This window comes from Meles meles, chromosome X (genome assembly GCF_922984935.1).
Source record: "Meles meles chromosome X, mMelMel3.1 paternal haplotype, whole genome shotgun sequence".
In the NCBI taxonomy this organism is placed as follows: domain Eukaryota; kingdom Metazoa; phylum Chordata; class Mammalia; order Carnivora; family Mustelidae; genus Meles; species Meles meles.
This window is the reverse complement of record NC_060087.1, coordinates 32,069,392-32,089,183: the sequence shown is the minus strand read 5'-3', so window position 1 is coordinate 32,089,183 and position 19,792 is coordinate 32,069,392. Positions and strand designations below refer to the sequence as shown.

The window sequence follows — 19,792 nt, the reverse complement described above, 5'->3', positions numbered from 1 at the left end:
ACTGTCTGAGCCAATTCCTTAAAATTAATCTCCTTCCTCCCTCTTTCCCTCTCTATATTTCCTATTGCTCCTATTTCTTTGGAAAGCCTTAATACAGGATCCATATTTTCAAATCAGATTTACATATTTAGGTATATAATATATATGCCCCAATGACCATGTCTGATTTCCTTCTATTTTTAGTACCATTATACAGTTCATACTCAGTAAATGAGTACTGCCTGAGCACATGAATAAATGAGTGTCTAAATCAAACAAATAGAATAAACTGTTACCTTTAGCTGGACGAATGGAAAATGCCATTCCTCTTTTTGTGATTACTGGCTGCCACTCAAATTTGGCAAAATAATTCTGATGATTATACAACCTCACTGTCCCCATAAAACATGTTTTCATGGAGAAGCCTTGTGGTCTCAATACTAGCTCATTAGAAGACAGCTCAAGCTTTACTGGCATAACAACCGCCATCACAAGGATATGGCCACCAGGTACATTGTTTACAGTAAAGGTGAAAGACCTGTAACACAACAAAAGCAGTCAAACTTAATTGACAATAGCTATTTGCAGTTACAGAATTCAGTTACATATAAAAATGCATATATTATTGACTAACGCCCACAATTAATCCTTACTAAGAAATACATCAAAATATTTATGACAGACAACCACTGAAATATCAATCTACAAATCTACAAATTGATGCACATATAGTTTCAGTGTCTGCAGACAAAACATGACATATTCAACAATTGCTGAGTCAAAAGAAATAGATATTCTACAAAAGGACATTTTGATTCTAGCATACAGAAATTCAAAAATAAATCCTACTTCCAAAATTTTCCAATGGTGGGAGATTCAAATACCATTGATATATAAGTACTAGCTGTAGGTGGAATCACATATGAAAATTGATTCGTTTTCTGAAGTTCTTCCAAATTAATATCTAAGTGGATCAAAATATGCATAGGTAGCATATTAATAACATGCAGCAGACGAGTATTCGTGGAGTTCACACAAATATCACCAAAGTTAAGGACAGAGGGCCCTGAAAAAATGAAAAATGATTAAGTTTAGTTTTGGTAAATGTGTTCAGTAATTTTAAATTTCTATACTATATTTTCACCAATTAATTTATAAAAAATGGTACTTAGAAAAATATTTCTTATAATATCAGAAGTTGCTAACCAAGATTGTTATCTCAATGCCCATAATTTGGCATTTGGAGATTATTGGCTAAAATTCAATATAAATATATCCTAATTATATGGAAAATTGTATTGAAAAATTATTAGAACTTATAACTCATTTTAGTATACGAATCTGCATACTCCAACACCTTCTCCACTTCCATCAATACATTTATGTTCATTTATCCAGAATTTACAGAAATTGGTAATTTTCCCATTGCTCAATATTTAAGTTTTCCTTTTTTTTTAAGACTTATTTATTTACTTTAGAGAGAGAGAAAGCATAAGAGTTTAAAGTTTTTCCTTTTAAATGACAGTTTTTATATCATACAATTTTAATAATTATAAGTCTTCTATGTCTCTTAACAACTTGATTTAATAGTAACTGACATACAGTAAGTTGCACATGTTTAAAGTGTAGAATTTCTTTTTTTTTTTTTAAGGATTTTATTTATTTATTTGACAGAGAGAGACATAGCAAGAGAGGAAACAAAAGCAGGGGGAGTGGGAGCGGGAGAAAGCAGGCTTCCTACAGAGCAGGGAACCCGATGTGGGGCTCAATCCCAGGACCCTGGGATCATAACCAGAGCCGAACGCAGATGCTTAACGAGTGAGCCACCCAAGCACCGCAAAGTATAGAATTTAAGTGTTGACATGTATACACCTATGAAACCATCACCACAAGGAAGAGAGTGAACATTCACCACTCCAAAGTTCTCTTGTGCCCCTTTATATTCTCTCCTTCCCTTAATTCTCAGTACTCCCCCTTTCCAGACCTCCACTCATGTACATTATGTACAGACCGGTTCACATGTTTTAGAGTTAAAATTTTAAGAGTGGAATAATGTAACATGTGCAGATTTCTCTGGTTTCTTCCGCTCTACAAATTCCCTGGAGATTCATTCAAGTTGTTTCAGGTGTCAGTCATCCATTCTTTTATATTACAAATGACTGTTCCTTCACTTGTTGAATGACATTTGAATTGCTTGTAGGTAGTGGCTACTACAATTAAAGCTGCTAAAATATTTTTGCACAAGTATTTGTTTGAACACATGATTTCATTTCTTTTGGACAAATATCTAGGAGTGGAATGCACAGATCATACGGCAAATGCATGTACAGATGTGTAAGAAACTGCCTAACTCTTTTCAAGTGGTTGTGTAATTTTCTACTCTGTTGGCAATGCATAAGAGTTCCAGATCCCTCACATCTTTGGCAACAACTCAAATGGTGAGTTTTCGGTTTAAGTTTTTTTGTTTTGTTTTGTTTTTAACTTTAGCCATTTTAATACATTTACAGTAGTATCTCGTTGTGGTTTTATTCTGTTTCCCTAACAACTAACAACATTATGTATCTTTCTACGTGTCTATTTCTCCTTTGTATATTATAAAAATGACCAAATAAGCAATTATGATTACTCTTGAAATAAGAAGAAAAAGAGTTTCAGCAAAGAAAGCGAATACCCAAAGAAGAACTAAATAGAAACTCTAAGATTAAAAAACACAGTAAGTAAAATAGAAACCTCTTAGATATGCTCATTAACAGAATGAGAGGACAGAAGGAAAAGTCAGTGAACCTAAAGAAATATCAACAGAATTTATCCAACCTGACAAACAGAAAGAAAACATATTGAAAAAAAATTAAGAGTCTTGGAGACCTGTGGAACAAAAGCAGAAGGTTTAAAAGCCTTGTAAAAGGAGCCCCAGAGTGAGAAAATAAAGGGTGGAGGGGACTGGGAAAATATCTGGGAAAAAATGATAGCTGAAAAATTCCCAAATGTAGAAAAAAAGTAAACTTTCACATACTAGAAGCTCAGTGAAACCTAAACAGAATAAAAAAGAAAACAAAAAACAAACAAAAAAACCATGACCAGACCTTTGAAAACTTTTGAGAACTAAAGATAAACTTTTGAAAGTAAAAACAAAGAATCTTGAATAACATTTCAAAGTCTTGATATAACAACATTTATATCAAATGTAAATGACACAAATGTACCAATTAAAAAACACAGATTGTGAGAATGGATGAAAAAGTACTATATGTTGCCCACAGGAAACTTAGTTCAAGTACAGTGACATAGGTAAGTCAAAAGTAGAAACAAGTAGAAAGATAAACATTGCAAACACTAAACAAAAGAAAGCTTTGATAGCTAGATCACTATCAGAAAAACTACACTTCAGAGCAAAGAAAATTACCAGGGACAAAGAGGACCAAGAAAGCTTAACAGTCTTAAACTTAAACGTGTATGCACCAAGCAAGGGAGCTTCAAAGTAAGTGAAACAAAATTGACAGAATTAAAAGGAGAAATAATAAAATCTACAATTACAGTTTGGGATGTCAATCACCTTTGTCAATAACTGACAGACTGTCTGGACAAAAAGCAGTAAGGATTTAGTAGAAATGAATACCATTAACTAATTGGGATATAACTGACATTTCAAGAATACTCCATCCAACAATAGCAGAATACTTCTTTTTAAGTCACATGAACCTTCAACAAAAGGGACCACATCCAGGGTCACACTTAACAAATCTTCAAAAATCTAGAAGAACTGAATGCATACATGTGTGTACTTTGACCAAATGAAATCAAACTAGAAAACCATAGCAGAAAAAATCTTGGAATTAAATAACACACCTTCTAAATAACTTGTGAGCAAAGAGAATGTTTCAAGGAAAATTAGATAATACAGTTGACCCTTGAACAATAAGGGTCTGAACTACATGGGTCCATGTACATTCACTACCACCCCCAAGAAACATGTATTTTGTATTGTGATTTAAAAGTAAGACAGAAGCACCAAATGACTAGATGCCAAGGGAAGGCTGAGGAAAGATACAGAGAAAGCTGGAACAGCAAGGCTCTTTTCTGATCCACACACTCCCCACCTCAATACCTGTTCACTTCAGTCTTGAAGAGCAAAGGGGCACCTGGGTGGCTCAGTGGGTTAAAGCCTCTGCCTTCAGCTCAGGTCATGGTCTCCAGGTCCTGGGATCGAGCCCCGCATCAGGCTCTCTGCTCAAAAGAGAGCCTGCTTCCCCCCCGCCCCCGCCTGCCTCTCTGCCTACTTGTGATCTCTGTCAAATAAATAAATAAAATCTTTTTTTTTTTAATGAAGAGCAAAAAGGAACTGGCTCTGGGAAGGGATTCTCGCCAAAGCAGCAGAGCCCGTCACTAGTGGGAGGTGACCAGGGAGCACTGAATAATATCCTTCCCCCCACCCCTGGATAAAGGGGTCTGGGAGAACATGGATGTATGTTGGGGTGGGGAAGGGGGAGGGCAGGTCAGGACAGCACTAAGGAGAAGCTCAAAGTGGACAATGGAGAGGGGCCCCATACATGGTGTTGAAAGTGCTTCCAGGTAGGGAGTTAATACTGTTAGGTAACTGGCAGCTCAGAACTTGCCAGTGTTTCCTGAAAGCAGAAACTGTGTTAGAACTCATAAAAGGGGTCACGTAGAACAAATGACTAGAGAAATAGGTAAAGGTGATCTGCCTTCCCTGGTTCTCTGCACTTGGAAGGAGGCTTCCCATATTCCTGGGTAGAGAAGCAAGAAGCAGGTGTCACTCCAGGATCAAGCTTTGCGAACTTCGGGTGGGGACTGTTAGGGCCAATTTAATGTTAAAACCTGTTTAACTATTAGGGCCTGCTTAGCCAGAGCAACTCCATATTGCCTAGGTAGCCATATTGTTGTTTACATCCATGGACTTCATTCCGGGAATAAACGCCCCAATAGTTCCTGGTATGGTTCTGGGTATCGATTCCGGGAGTAAATGCCGTAACAATAAAAGTCATGTACCTTGGGTCTGCGGTTATGCCTATAAAACCAGCCTGTGAGATCGGGAGGGGGTCGCTCTCTTCGGAGGCGGCCCTGGCCAGTCAGTCCGACTTCTAATGCTTGGCATAGAATAAAGCCTCACAGAACTTTCACTTTGTCTCAGTCTCATTCTCCTTCACAGAACTTTCACTTTGTCTCAGTCTCATTCTCCTGGCCGGTCAGTCTAACTTCTAATGCTTGGCTAGAATAAGGCTTTGCCTAACTTTCACCTTGTCTCAGTCTTCTTCCTTTGATAACGGACCCCAACATTCTGGGGGCTCATCCACGATTAAAGGACGAGAACTGAGTCAGCATCAGAATTTCTGGAAAAGCCTCCAGAGGTAAGATCTCGAGATTTTATCCTGCAGGATATGGTCTGTCTGGTTGCGGAGCTCCAGGGTATAGCCCACCGGGGAGAAGCTGGACGCAGCATTGCTCCTCAGGGCTGGAGTGGATGCAGGGATGCCCCATCCCTCCACCGGGAGATTGCCAGGGGGTTTGAGTCCCCCAGGTGGTCAGGGGACATGCCAAGGGGTTCGAGTCCCCCTAGGTGGTCAGGGGACCTGCCAGGGGGTTCGAGTCCCCCTAGGCAGTCAGGAGACCTGCCAGGGTTTCACATCACCCTAGGCGGTCAGGGGATTTGAGTCCCCCTAGGCGGTCAGGGGACTGAAAAAAAATCCCCACCAGTGGCAGGTTACGTTTTTGAGTTGGGATTATATCTTGCACACCCTTAGACTTGATATCTGGTTCAGGAAGGGCTGCTGGATCTGGTCTCCGGTTGTCCTTGTCTTGTCTTTTTGTTGTCTGTTGTGCTGTTTGTTATGGTTAAAGAAATGGAACAAGTGGACAGTAAGGGACCTATGACACCCCTAAGTCTTGTTCTCCAGCATTTCAAGGATTTTCAAGGTAAAACCACCCAGTTGGGTGACAAGGTTTACCCAGGAAAACTCTCTAAAACTGGGAATCCTTTCTCTGCCTTCTGGCAGCACTCCCCCTTCTGTTTCTGCACCAACTTGGATGTGGCCCGCATAACTGGCCTCTAGACCATCCTTGGTGCTTCCTGCACCATGGCTCCTTCCCTCTTCAATGTCAAGGAGCAAGAAGAGCAGCCTCTGGACCTAACAGCTTACACTCCAGATCTTCCCACCCGTGTCTCAGGTAAATATTAAAAGTGGAGTGGGTCCAGGTGAAACGTAAAACAGTATTTGAGCTAAGTTAAGTTTGTTGGTTTAATTAAGATAGACATGTCTTTAAAGTTAACAGCAGTAAACGTGAAACGTCAATCAAAGTTTACTGAAGGTCAAATAAGCTCATGCTATTTGTTAAAATCTGTTAACAAAGAAATAACTGAACTCTGATGGTTAATTGTCTGTCTCAAAGTTTTAATGGGTAATTGTTAAAGTAACTTTCAAAGTCTTTGGTAACCTGAAACTTTAAAGTTTTGGTTGGATGACAAATGGAATTAAATTATGGACATCTAGGTCTTAACCAAATGGGATAAAATGCTAAAGCACTAGTTGCTGGAACTAGGTTTGTGCTTTTGGAATCTGTTGGTAAACATGTTTTGTGCTTAACTGATTCATAAATTTGCCTTCTAAGAATTCTGTTGTAACTATTCACAATTGGTTAGTACGTAACCATCACTAGAAACTGAAATGTTTCTAAGAATAGAAAATTCTGCTAACTGTAACTAAGACTGATGGAAGTAAGGGAAATAACCCTATATGTAAAAAATTAGGAGATACATAAGAAAGATAAGGAATGGGAATACATTTTGTTAAAGAAAAAGGTAATTTTGTCCTAAATGAGATGGTTGTTTAAAAGAAAATGGCTTTAATTTGACCATATTAGATGAGTTTTGATGGATTTATTCACAAGAAGGAAAAAAAAAGACTAATAAATCTTTCCCTGTAAAATGTTTCTGTTCAAATGAGGCATAGTATTTGAGGATGGAAGACTAAAGCTCTGTGTCAGGGCAAATCTCTATTGGTGATCCACTCAAGTAAATGTTAAAATCAAAGTGCAGTAAATCTTGCCTTGCCAGTCAGTCAGCCCCAGATATAAGGAAGAAACTTCAGAAAATTTAAGGATTTGAAGGGAAGAATCTGACTGAGTTAGTGAGAATAGCAGAAAAGGTGTTTAACAACAGGAATACACAATTAGATGGAAAACAGACTAAAAAAATAGTTAAAGTTTTGGGCATTACATGAGGTGGGAAGGAGACAAAAAAAAAAAAAAAAAGAAAGTTGTCAATGAAAAAGAAAAAGGCAGGTAGGAGATGGTCAATGGAAAGAAAAGCCTAAACACAGAGAAAGCAGATGGGAAGGCTTAGATTCAGATCAGTGTGCTTACTGCAAGGAAAAAGTACCTTGGGCCGGAGAGTGCCCTAAGAAGAAAACGGCAACGCTGGCCACCAAAGACTGAAGGGGCCATGGTTCGGAGCCCTCCCTGAACCTCGAGTTAAAATTGAGGTGGAGGGGAAGATGGCGGAGAAGTAGCGGCTGAGACTACATCAGGTAGCAGGAGATCAGCTCGATAGTTTATCTAAACATTGCAAACACCTACAAATCCAACGGGGGATCGAAGAGAAGAAGAACAGCAACTCTAGAAACAGAAAATCAACCACTTTCTGAAAGGTAGGACTGGCGGAGAAGTGAATCTAAAACGACGGGAAGATAGACCGCGGGGGGAGGGGCCGGCTCCCGGCAAGCGGCGGAGGAACAGAGCACAAAATCAGGACTTTTAAAAGTCTGTTCCACTGGGGCACCTGGGTGGCTCAGTGGGTTAAGCCTCTGCCTTCAGCTCAGGTCATGATCTCAGTGTCCTGGGATCGAGTCCCACATTGGGCTCTCTGCTCAGCAGGGAGCCTTGCTTCCTCCTCTCTCTCTGCCTGCCTCCTTGCCTACTTCTGATCTCTCTCTGTCAAATTAAAAAAAAAAAAAAAAAAAAAAAAGTCTGTTCCACTGAGGGACATTGCTCCACAGGCTAAACCAGGGTGAAGCCCACGCGGGGTCGGCGTGGCCCCAGGTCCCGCAGGGTCACAGAAGGATCGGGGGTGTCGGAGTGTCGCAGAGCTCGCAGGTATTAGAACGGAGAAGTCGGCTGCAGAGACAGAGCCGAGGACTGAGCTCTCAGCTCGGGGTTACCTTGAACTGGTCGCAGGCTGGGTGAGCTCGGAGCGCGGCTGGAGGCTGGGGATACGGGAGTGACTGGGTGCTGTCCTCTGGGGGCGCACTGAGGAGTGGGGCCCCAGGCTCTCGGCTCCTCCGGGCCGGAGACTGGGAGGCCGCCACTTTCATTCCCGTCCTCCGGAACTCTACGGAAAGCGTTCAGGGAACAGAAGCTCCCAAAAGCGAACCCGAGCGGATTACTTAGTCCGGCCCCTGGTAAAGGCGGTGCAATCCCGCCTCAGGCAAAGACACTTGAGAGTCACTACAACAGGCCCCTCCCCCAGAAGATCAACAAAAAATCCAGCCAGGACGAAATTCATCTACCAAGGAAAGCAGGTTCAATACCTAGGACAGCAGTGGAATTCCAGAGGAGGAGAAAGCAAAGCACGGAACTCATGGCTTTCTCCCCATGATTCTTTAGTCTTGCGGCTACTTCAATTTTTTTTTTCTTTTTTCAATTTTTTTTCTTTTTTCTTTTTTCTTCTTCTGCTAAATTTTTTAAAACTTTTACCCTTTTATTTTTTAATGTTTTTTGACTAGTTTATCTAAAATATATATTTTTTCTTTCTTTTTTATATTTTTTCTTTATTTGTTTTATTTTTTAAATTTTTTTCTTTTTTTTCCTGAACCTCTTTTTATCCCCTTTCTCCCCCCACAATTTGGGGTCTCTTCTGATTTGGTTATAGTGCATTTTTCTGAGGTCTTTGCCACCCTTTTAGTATTTTATTTGATCCTTCATATCCTCTTATCTGGACAAAATGACAAGGCGGGAAAAATCACCACAAACAAAAGAACAAGAGGTAGTACCGAAGGCTAGGGGCCTAATCAACACTGACATTGGTAATATGTCAGATCAAGAGTTCAGAATGACGATTCTGAACGTTCTAGCCGGACTCGAAAAAGGTATGGAAGATATTAGAGAAACCCTCTCTGGAGATATAAAAGCCCTTTCTGGAGAAATAAAAGAACTAAAATCTAACCAAGTAGAAATCAATAAAGCTATTAATGAGGTGCAATCAAAAATGGAGGCTCTCACTACTAGGATCAATGAGGCAGAAGAAAGAATTAGTGATGTAGAAGACCAAATGACAGAGAATAAAGAAGCCGAGCAAAAGAGGGACAAACAGCTACTGGACCACCAGGGGAGAATTCGAGACATAAGTGACACCCTAAGACAAAACAGTGTTAGAATAATTGGGATTCCAGAAGAAGAAGAAAGAGAGGGGAGAAGGTCTATTGGAGAGTATTATTGGACAGAATTTTCCTAATATGCCAAAGGGAACAAGCATCAAAATCCAGACGGTGCAGAGAACCCCCCTCAAAGTCAACAAGAATAGGTCCACACCCCGTCACCTAATAGTAAAATTTACAAGTCCTAGTGTCAAAGAGAAAATCCTGAAAGCAGTCTGGGAAAAGAAGTCTGTAACATACAATGGTAAAAATATTAGATTGGCACCAGACGTATCCACAGAGAACTGGCAAGCCAGAAAGAGCTGGCATGATATATTCAGAGCACTAAACGAGAAAAACATGCAGCCAAGAATACTCTATCCAGCTAGGCTATCATTGAAAATAGAAGGAGAGATAAAAAGCTTCCAGGACAAACAAAAACTGAAAGAATTTGCAAACACCAAACCAGCTCTATAGGAAATATTAAAAGGGGTCCTCTAAGCAAAGAGAGAGCCTAAAAGTAGTAGATCAGAAAGGTACAGAGACAATATACAGTAACAGTCACCTTACAGCCTAATAATGGCACTAAATTCATATCTCTCAATAGTTACCCTGAATGTTAATGGGCTAAATGCCCCAATCAAAAGACACAGGGTATCAGAATGGATAAAAAAACAAAACCCATCAGTATGTTGCCTACAAGAAACTCATTTTAGACGTGAAGACACCTCCAAATTTAAAGTGAGGGGGTGGAAAACAATTTACCATGCTAATGGGCATCAGAAGAAAGCTGGGGTGGCAATCCTTATATCAGATCAATTAGATTTTAAGCCAAAGACTATAATAAGAGATGAGGAAGGACACTATATCCTACTCAAAGGGTCTGTCCAACAAGAAGATCTAACAATTTTAAATATCTATGCCCCTAACGTGGGAGCAGCCAACTATATAAACCAATTAATAACAAAATCAAAGAAGCACATCAATAATAATACAATAATAGTAGGGGACTTGAACACTCCCCTCACTGAAATGGACAGATCATCCAAGCAAAAGATCAACAAGGAAATAAAGGCCTTAAATGACACACTGGACCAGATGGACATCACAGATATATTCAGAACATTTCATCCCAAAGCAACTGAATACACATTCTTCTCTAGTGCACATGGAACCTTCTCCAGAATAGATCACATCCTGGGTCACAAATCAGGTCTCAACCGGTATCAAATGATTAGGATCATTCCCTGCATATTTTCAGACCACAATGCTCTGAAGCTAGAACTCAATCACGAGAGGAAATTTGGAAAGAACCCAAATACATGGAGACTAAACAGCATTCTTCTAAAGAATGAATGGGTCAACCGGGAAATTAAAGAAGAATTGAAAAAATTCCTGGAAACAAATGATAATGAAAACACAACAGTTCAAAATCTGTGGGACACAGCAAAGGCAGTCCTGAGAGGAAAATATATAGCGGTACAAGCCTTTCTCAAGAAACAAGAAAGGTCTCAAGTACACAACCTAACCCTACACGTAAAGGAGCTGGAGAAAGAACAAGAAAGAAACCCTAAACCCAGCAGGAGAAGAGAAATCATAAAGATCAGAGCAGAAATCAATGAAATAGAAACCAAAAAAAACAATAGAAAAAAAATCAATGAAACTAGGAGCTGGTTCTTTGAAAGAATCAATAAGATTGATAAACCCCTGGCCAGACTCATCAAAAAGAAAAGAGAAATGACCCAAATCAATAAAATCATGAATGAAAGAGGAGAGATCAGAACTAACACCAAAGAAATACAGACAATTATAAGAACATACTATGAGCAACTCTACGCCAACAAATTTGACAATCTGGAAGAAATGGATGCATTCCTAGAGACATATGAACTACCACAACTGAACCAGGAAGATATAGAAAACCTGAACAGGCCCATAATCAGTAAGGAGATTGAAACAGTCATCAAAAATCTCCAAACAAACAAAAGCCCAGGGCCGGACGGCTTCCCAGGGGAATTCTACCAAACATTTAAAGAAGAACTAATTCCTATTCTCCTGAAACTTTTCCAAAAAACAGAAATGGAAGGAAAACTTCCAAACTCATTTTATGAGGCCAGCATCACCTTGATCCCAAAACCAGACAAGGATCCCACCAAAAAAGAGAACTACAGACCAATATCCTTGATGAACACAGACGCAAAAATTCTCGCCAAAATACTAGCCAATAGGATTCAACAGTACATTAAAAGGATTATTCACCATGATCAAGTGGTATTTATTCCAGGGCTGCAGGGTTGGTTCAACATCCGCAAATCAATCAATGTGATACAACACATTAATAAAAGAACAAGAACCATATGATACTCTCAATAGATGCTGAAAAAGCATTTGACAAAGTGCAGCATCCCTTCCTGATCAAAACTCTTCAAAGTGTAGGGATAGAGGGCACATACCTCAATATTATCAAAGCCATCTATGAAAAACCCACCGCAAATATCATTCTCAATGGAGAAAAACTGAAAGCTTTTCCGCTAAGGTCAGGAACATGGAAGGGATGTCCATTATCACCACTGCTATTCAACATAGTACTAGAAGTCCTAGCCTCAGCAATCAGACAACAAAAAGAAATTAAAGGCATCCAAATTGGTAAAGAAGAAGTCAAACTATCACTCTTCGCAGATGTTATGATACTATATGTGGAAAACCCAAAAGACTCCACTCCAAAACTGCTAGAACTTGTACAGGAATTCAGTAAAGTGTCAGGATATAAAATCAATGCACAGAAATCAGTTGCATTTCTGCACACCACCAACAAGACAGAAGAAAGAGAAATGAAGGAGTCAATCCCATTTACAATTGTACCCAAAACTATAAGATACCTAGGAATAAACCTAACCAAAGAGGCTAAGAATCTATACACAGAAAATTATAAAGTACTCATGAAAGAAATTGAGGAAGACACAAAGAAATGGAAAAATGTTCCATGCTCCTGGATTGGAAAAATAAATATTGTGAAAATGTCCATGCTACCTAAAGCAATCTACACATTTAATGCAATCCCTATCAAAATACCATCCATTTTTTTCAAAGAAATGGAACAAATAATCCTAAAATTTATATGGAACCAGAAAAGACCTCGAATAGCCAAAGGAATATTGAAAAAGAAAGCCAAAGTGGGTGGCATCACAATTCCGGACTTCAAGCTCTATTACAAAGCTGTCATCATCAAGACAGCATGGTACTGGCACAAAAACAGACACATAGATCAGTGGAACAGAATAGAGAGCCCAGAAATCGACCCTCAACTCTATGGTCAACTAATCTTCGACAAAGCAGGAAAGAATGTCCAATGGAAAAAAGACAGCCTCTTCAATAAATGGTGCTGGGAAAATTGGACAGCCACATGCAGAAAAATGAAATTGGACCACTTCCTTACACCACACACGAAAATAGACTCCAAATGGATGAAGGACCTCAATGTGAGAAAGGAATCCATCAAAATCCTTGAGGAGAATGCAGGCAGCAACCTCTTCGACCTCAGCCGTAGCAACATCTTCCTAGGAACAACGGCAAAGGCAAGGGAAGCAAGGGCAAAAATGAACTATTGGGATTTCATCAAGATCAAAAGCTTTTGCACAGCAAAGGAAACAGTTAACAAAACCAAAAGACAACTGACAGAATGGGAGAAGATATTTGCAAACGACATATCAGATAAAGGGCTAGTATCCAAAATCTATAAGGAACTTAGCAAACTCAACACCCAAAGAACAAACAATCCAATCAAGAAATGGGCAGAGGACATGAACAGACATTTCTGCAAAGAAGACATCCAGATGGCCAACAGACACATGAAAAAGTGCTCCACGTCACTCGGCATCAGGGAAATACAAATCAAAACCACAATGAGATATCACCTCACACCCGTCAGAATGGCTAAAATTAACAAGTCAGGAAATGACAGATGCTGGCGAGGATGTGGAGAAAGGGGAACCCTCCTCCACTGTTGGTGGGAATGCAAGCTGGTGCAACCACTCTGGAAAACAGCATGGAGGTTCCTCAAAATGTTGAAAATAGAACTACCCTATGACCCAGCAATTGCACTACTGGGTATTTACCCTAAAGATACAAACATAGTGATCCGAAGGGGCACGTGTACCCGAACGTTTATAGCAGCAATGTCTACAATAGCCAAACTATGGAAAGAACCTAGATGTCCATCAACAGATGAATGGATAAAGAAGATGTGGTATATATACACAATGGAATACTATGCAGCCATCAAAAGAAATGAAATCTTGCCACTTGCGATGACGTGGATGGAACTAGAGGGTATCATGCTTAGTGAAATAAGTCAATCGGAGAAAGACAACTATCATATGATCTCCCTGATATGAGGACGTGGAGAAGCAACATGGGGGGTTAGGGGGATAGGAGAAGAATAAATGAAACAAGACGGGATTGGGAGGGAGACAAACCATAAATGACTCTTAATCTCACAAAACAAACTGGGGGTTGCTGGGGGGAGGTGGGATTGGGAGGGGGGGGGTTATGGACATTGGGGAGGGTATGTGCTATGGTGAGTGCTGTGAAGTGTGTAAACCTGGCGATTCACAGACCTGTACCCCTGGGGATAAAAATACATTATATGTTTATTAAAAAAAAAAAAAATTTGGAAGGGGAGGCGAACCATAAGACTATGGACTCTGAAAAACAACCTGAGGGTTTTGAAGGGTCAGGGGTGGGAGGTTGGGGGAATAGGTGGTGGGTAATAGGGAGGGCACGTTTTGCAAGGAGCACTGGGTGTTGTGCAAAAACAATGAATACTGTGACGCTGAAAAAATAAATAAAATGGAAAAAAAAATTGAGGTGGAGGGGAAATCAGTTGATTTTTTGGTGGACACGGGAGCCCAATTTTCATCATTACTAAAGACTCTGGGAAAACTATCTGGAGAGGAAGTCTGGGTACAGGGGCAAATGGCACAGAAAGACAGAAATGGAAAACAGAAAGGACTTTAAATTTGGCCTCGGGAGTAGTCAAACATCAATTCTTGGTCCTCCCTAATGCCCCGTATAACCTGATAGGAAGAGATTTCCTCCACAAACTACGGGCTGGCATTCAGTTCTCAGAAGGAGACATGACTGTGACTTTGGGACAACCCACTGTGCAGATGCTTGTGGCAACAGTAAATGAACATCTCTTTTACCAGCCAGTCTCAAAACCAGAGGAGATAAGGGAGGGAAGCCTTCTCCAAACCCTACAGGTCGAATTTCCCAAAGGCTGAGCAGAAGGGAGGCCTCGTGGCCTGACCATGGGACGGCCTCCAGTAGTGGTACAGTTAAAAGCAACAGCTACAGCCCTTCGAGTCTGGCAGTACTCCCTCCCCTGGGAAGCAAAGGAAGGGATCAGAAAACACATTAACTGCCTCTGAGCAGACAGGATCCTAGTTCCTTGCAAGTCTCCATGGAACACACCTTTGCTGCCCGTCAAAAAGGCTGAAACTGGGGAGTACCAACCCGTTCAGGACTTGCAGGAAGTTAACAAACAGGTTGAAGATATCCACCCGATGGTGCCCAACTCCTATATCCTACTCTCCTTCCTAGGCCCCAAAAGAACTGTGTATACCATCTTAGATCTCAAGGATCCATTTTTCTGCATACCTTTGGCAAGGGAGTCTCAACCCCTCTTTGCTTTTGAGTGGTCTGACCCACAGGAAGGGTTCCACCGCCAGCTCACCTGGACAAGACTTCCCCAAGGATTCAAAACTTCACCCACCATCTTTGAAGAGACCCTACAGGAGGATTTTGCATGAGTACAGAATCACCAACCTGGAAGTCACTCTGTTACATATGTTGATGACTTGCTAATAGCTGCTGAGGACTATGAGTCATGCTTGGGGGGGGGCGGGGCGGCAGGGAGACTGGGTGAAAACTCTCAAGGTACTGGGTGTCAGCAAAGCAAGCACAGCTTTGTCAGAGCCATGCCACTTATTTAGGCTGTGATCTCCACTAGGGAATGCGTTCACTGTCTGAGTCCAGGAAACACGCCCCAACAAGTGAGGGAGTTTCTTGGGACAGTGGGCTACTGCAGACTGTGTATACCACAGGTTCACGGAGATTGCCTGACCCCTCCATGAACTGATTAAGGGAGGACTCACTAAGGTACAGTGGACAGCTGAGGCAGAAGGAGCATTTTGAAAATTACAAACAGCCTTACTGAGTGCCCCAGCACTGGCCATCCCAGATGTTACCAAGCCCTTCTACTTGTATGCAGATGAAAAGGCAGGGGCACCCAAAGGGGTTTTTTTTTTTTTTTATAGAGAGAGATTGGTTGCTATTTTTTTTTTTTAAAGATTTCATTTATTTATTTGACAGAGAGAGAGATCACAAGTAGGCAGAGAGGCAGGCAGAGAGAGAGGAGGAAGCAGGATCCCTGCAGAGCAGAGAGCCCGACGCGGGGCTCGATCCCAGGACCCTGAGATCATGACCTGAGCCGAAGGCAGTGGCTTAATCCACTGAGCCACCCAGGCGCCCCCCAAAGGGGTTTTGACTCAGACACTGGGGCCTTAGCAAAGGCCAGTAGCCTATATTAGCAAAAAAACTAGATCCAGTAGCGGCTGAGGTCCCCCCTTGCCTCCGCATAATTGCTGCCACGGCCCTCATGATGAAGGATGCAGTAAATTAACTTTGGGTCAAAATCTCATCTTGACCACTACTCACGCTATCGAAGGCCTCCTCCGGACCCCACCAGACAGGTGGATGACAAATGCCCGAGTGACAGGGTATCAAGCCCTCCTCCTCAACGAGCCAAAAGTGATTTTCAGGCCCCCGGTGGTGCTAAATCCAGCCACATTGCTGCCAGAAAAGCTAGCTGACCACCCACACGACTGCGGAGGTCCTAACCCAGATCACAGGAATAAGGCCTGACCTCAGAGACACTTCCCTCCCGGATGCGGAGATGACTCTGTTCACAGATGGGAGTAGCTACATGATCGATGGAAAGAGGTATGTGGGGGCTGCGGTGGTTCCTCCTGAACAGGAGCTCTGGAATGCAGCTCTGCCACAGGGAACCTTGGTGCAAAAAGCGGAGCTGATTGCACTCACCAAGGCACTGCAGATGGCCAAGGGTAAAACCGCCAACATCTATATGGACAGCAGGTACAGCAGGTACACCTTTGCTACTCTCCATATACGTGGGGCTATTTATAAAGAAAGGGGCCTATTAACAGCAGAAGGAAAAGAAATTAAAAACAGAAAAGAAATATTGGCTCTCCTCCAGGCTATTTGGGACCCAAAAGAGGTGGCCGTTATGCATTGGCCAGGACACCAAAAGGGGACTAATCTGGTTTCAAAAGGAAACCAATTAGCAGATGGAACAGCAAAGCAAGCAGCCAGGGAAACGGCTCAAGAACTGGTTACACTCCTGGCTCCAGCCCTACCAGAAAAACCAGATTATTCAGAAAAAGGTTTAAAACATTTACAAAAATGGACTAAATTAGACTACGAAGGGGATTGGGCTAAACCTAGAGCAGGAGAGTTAATTCTTCCTCGATGACTAGGGAAAAAAAAAAATCAGTAAGCCAAATACCTCAGGGCACTCATTTAGGGACATGCAAGCTTAAGGAGCTCGTGGGTAAACAGTTCCAGGTTTCTAAATTAGGGCGTATGGCTCAGGATATGGTTGATAGATGTGCTCAATGTCAGGCGGTAAATGCAGGAGGAACTAGGATGGGAAGAGAAAAAAGAGAGAGGAAGGAAACCAGGAATTTATTGGGAAGTAGATTTTACAGAGATGAAACAGGGAAAGTATGGACACAAGTATATGTTAGTTTTTGTGGATACCTTTTCAGGCTGGGTAGAGGCTTTTTCCGCCAAACATGAAACGGCAGGAATGGTAGTCAAAAAGCTACTAGAGGAAATAATTCCTAGGTTTGGGCTGCCTCTCACAATTGGGTCAGACAACGGCCCTGCATTTGAGAATTCAGTCTCATAGGCATTAGTCAAGGCCATAGGCACTAATTGGAAACTACACTGTGCCTACCAGCCCCAGAGCTCCGGACAAATAGAAAGAATGAACCCGACTCTTAAAGAGACCTTGACAAAGTTAATTCTGGAAACTGGAGGTGGATGGGTGGATCTCCTTCCCTTTGCCCTCCTTAAGGTGCGATGTACACCCTACTTCAACAAGGTAAATAATGTTCAGGAGACCCCCCCTCCACTCCGCCCACGGCTACAAGAGGTTGCCCTAACAGAAATGACTGATCAGTCTGTTCTCCAGTCACTGCAGGCGCTACAGTCTGTCTTAAAAAGAACCCACGCAGGGATCCAAGCTACCTACACTGAGATGGAGATGGAAATAAGACCGCATCCTTACCAACCTGGAGACTTGGTTTGGATACACTGCCACCGAATGCAAAACTTTGAGCCTCGCTGAAAGGGACCATTCACTGTCATCCTGACCACCCCCACGGCAGTAAAAGTAGAAGGCATCAGGGCCTGGATTCATGCGTGTCATGTCAAACGAGCCGAAAACAAGGACACCCCCAGAAGTGAGAGTCACGGCCGGAGGACACCACTAACTATGGACTAAAACTAAGACTCAAAGGGGTTTCATAATTTGGTCACTTTTAACCCTGTTCCTACTCAGCAGCAGCCAGGGGACACCTCATCGGCCTAAAACAGCCCAATAGAAAATCAAAAAAACAGCGGATGAAACAACACTCAAGGTTAACGACACCTCAGGTCAGCCTGTTTTCACCCTCAAGAACTGGCTGAAGAGTCAAAGAATTGACTAATCTCCAAAGAAAAGGCGGGGATGTTAGGGCCAATTTAATGTTAAAACCTGTTTAACTGTTAGGGCCTGCTTAGCCAGAGCAACTCCATATTGCCTCGGTAGCCATATTGTTGTTTACATCCACGGACTTCATTCCGGGAATAAACGCCCCAGTAGTTCCTGGTATGGTTCCGGGTATCGATTCCGGGAGTAAATGCCTTAACAATAGAAGTCATGTACCTTGGGTCTGCGGTTATGCCTATAAAACCAGCCTGTGAGATCGGGAGGGGGTCGCTCTCTTCGGAGGCGGCCCTGGCCAGTCAGTCTGACTTCTAATGCTTGGCATAGAATAAAGCTTCACAGAACTTTCACTTTGTCTCAGTCTCATTCTCCTGGCCGGTCAGTCTAACTTCTAATGCTTGGCACAGAATAAGGCTTTGCCTAACCTTCACTTTGTCTCAGTCTTGTTCCTTTGATAACAGACCCCAACAGGGACAAGGAGATAGATGCCTCATTCTACTACTGTACTGTACTGTAAATTTATTTTCCCTTTCTTATGATTTTCTCTTTTTTAAAGATTTTATTCAGGGGCACCTGGGTAGCTCAGTTGTTGAGTGTCTGCCTTCGGATCTGGTCATGATCCCAGCACCCTAGGATTGAGCCCCACACTGGGCTGTCTGCTCAGTGGGGAGCCTGCTTCTCCCTCTCCCACTCTCCTTGCTTGTGTTCCCTCTCTCCCTGTGTGTGTCTCTCTCAAATAAATAAATAAAATCGTTTTTAAAAAAAAATATTTTATTTATTTATTTGAGAGAGAGAGTGTGCACACACAAGCAGGGGTCCGGGATGGGCAGAGGGAGCGGGAGAAGCTGACTCCCTGCTGAGCAGGGAGCTCCACCTGGGGCTGGAATCTAGGACCCAGGGATCATAACAAAGGCAGACACTTAACTGACTGAGGAACAATACTCTTTGCACAACATCCGATGTAACCCAGATTGTATAGCAGTTTTCTCTTTTTTTTAAAGAGTGTATTTATTTATCGCGAGAACGCGCACGTACCCAATCAAGATAGCACAAGGAGGGGAAGCTGCAGAGGCAAAGGGAGAAGCAGACTCCCCCACCCCCCAAGCAGGGAGCCCAATGCAGGCCTTGATACCAGGACCCTGAGATCATGACCCAAGCTGAAGGCAGCTGCCCAACCAACTGAGCCACCCAGGCGCCCCTCGACAACAGTTTTCACAAACTGATTCAGTTAATCTCCAAATCCTCTACTGTGTCTCTTGACAATCACTTTTTTTTTGAAAGACAGAGAGGAAGCTGAGGAAGGGCAGAGAGAGAGGGAAAGAGAAAATCTAAAGCAGGCTCTAGGCCCAGCATTGGACCCCAATGTGGTGCTTGACCTCAGGACCCTAAGATCATAACCTGAGCTGAATTCAAAAGTCAGACTCTGAACGAACTGAGACCCCCAGAGACCCCCACTTCACTTTTTTAAAATATAAATACAGAGCAAAATTTTCTGAAATTGTAATCTCCACTGATAGTGCCAGTCCCTGTTCTGTGCAGAGGTTCAAAAAACACCTTCAAGGTATAAAAATGAGAGTGATACAAAATTCCCACCATCGCAGTTGCTGACCTTGTAAACTCACACAGGGGCCCTGTCCTCAGGGAAAAGGTCATTATT

The 19,792-nt window shown here is 42.2% G+C and overlaps 1 protein-coding gene across 1 annotated transcript in view; it reads right to left on the bottom strand.

Moving 5' to 3' along the window:
• CFAP47 (cilia and flagella associated protein 47) overlaps nt 1–19,792 on the bottom strand; it is a 545,441-nt gene that overhangs the window by 470,668 nt on the left and 54,981 nt on the right. Inside the window, exons 14-15 of the mRNA XM_045994745.1 lie at nt 829–1,045; nt 276–517 (exon numbers count right to left, since the gene is read on the bottom strand). Coding sequence (XP_045850701.1) covers nt 276–517; nt 829–1,045 — 459 coding nt within the window. The remainder of the gene's footprint in view (nt 1–275; nt 518–828; nt 1,046–19,792) is intronic.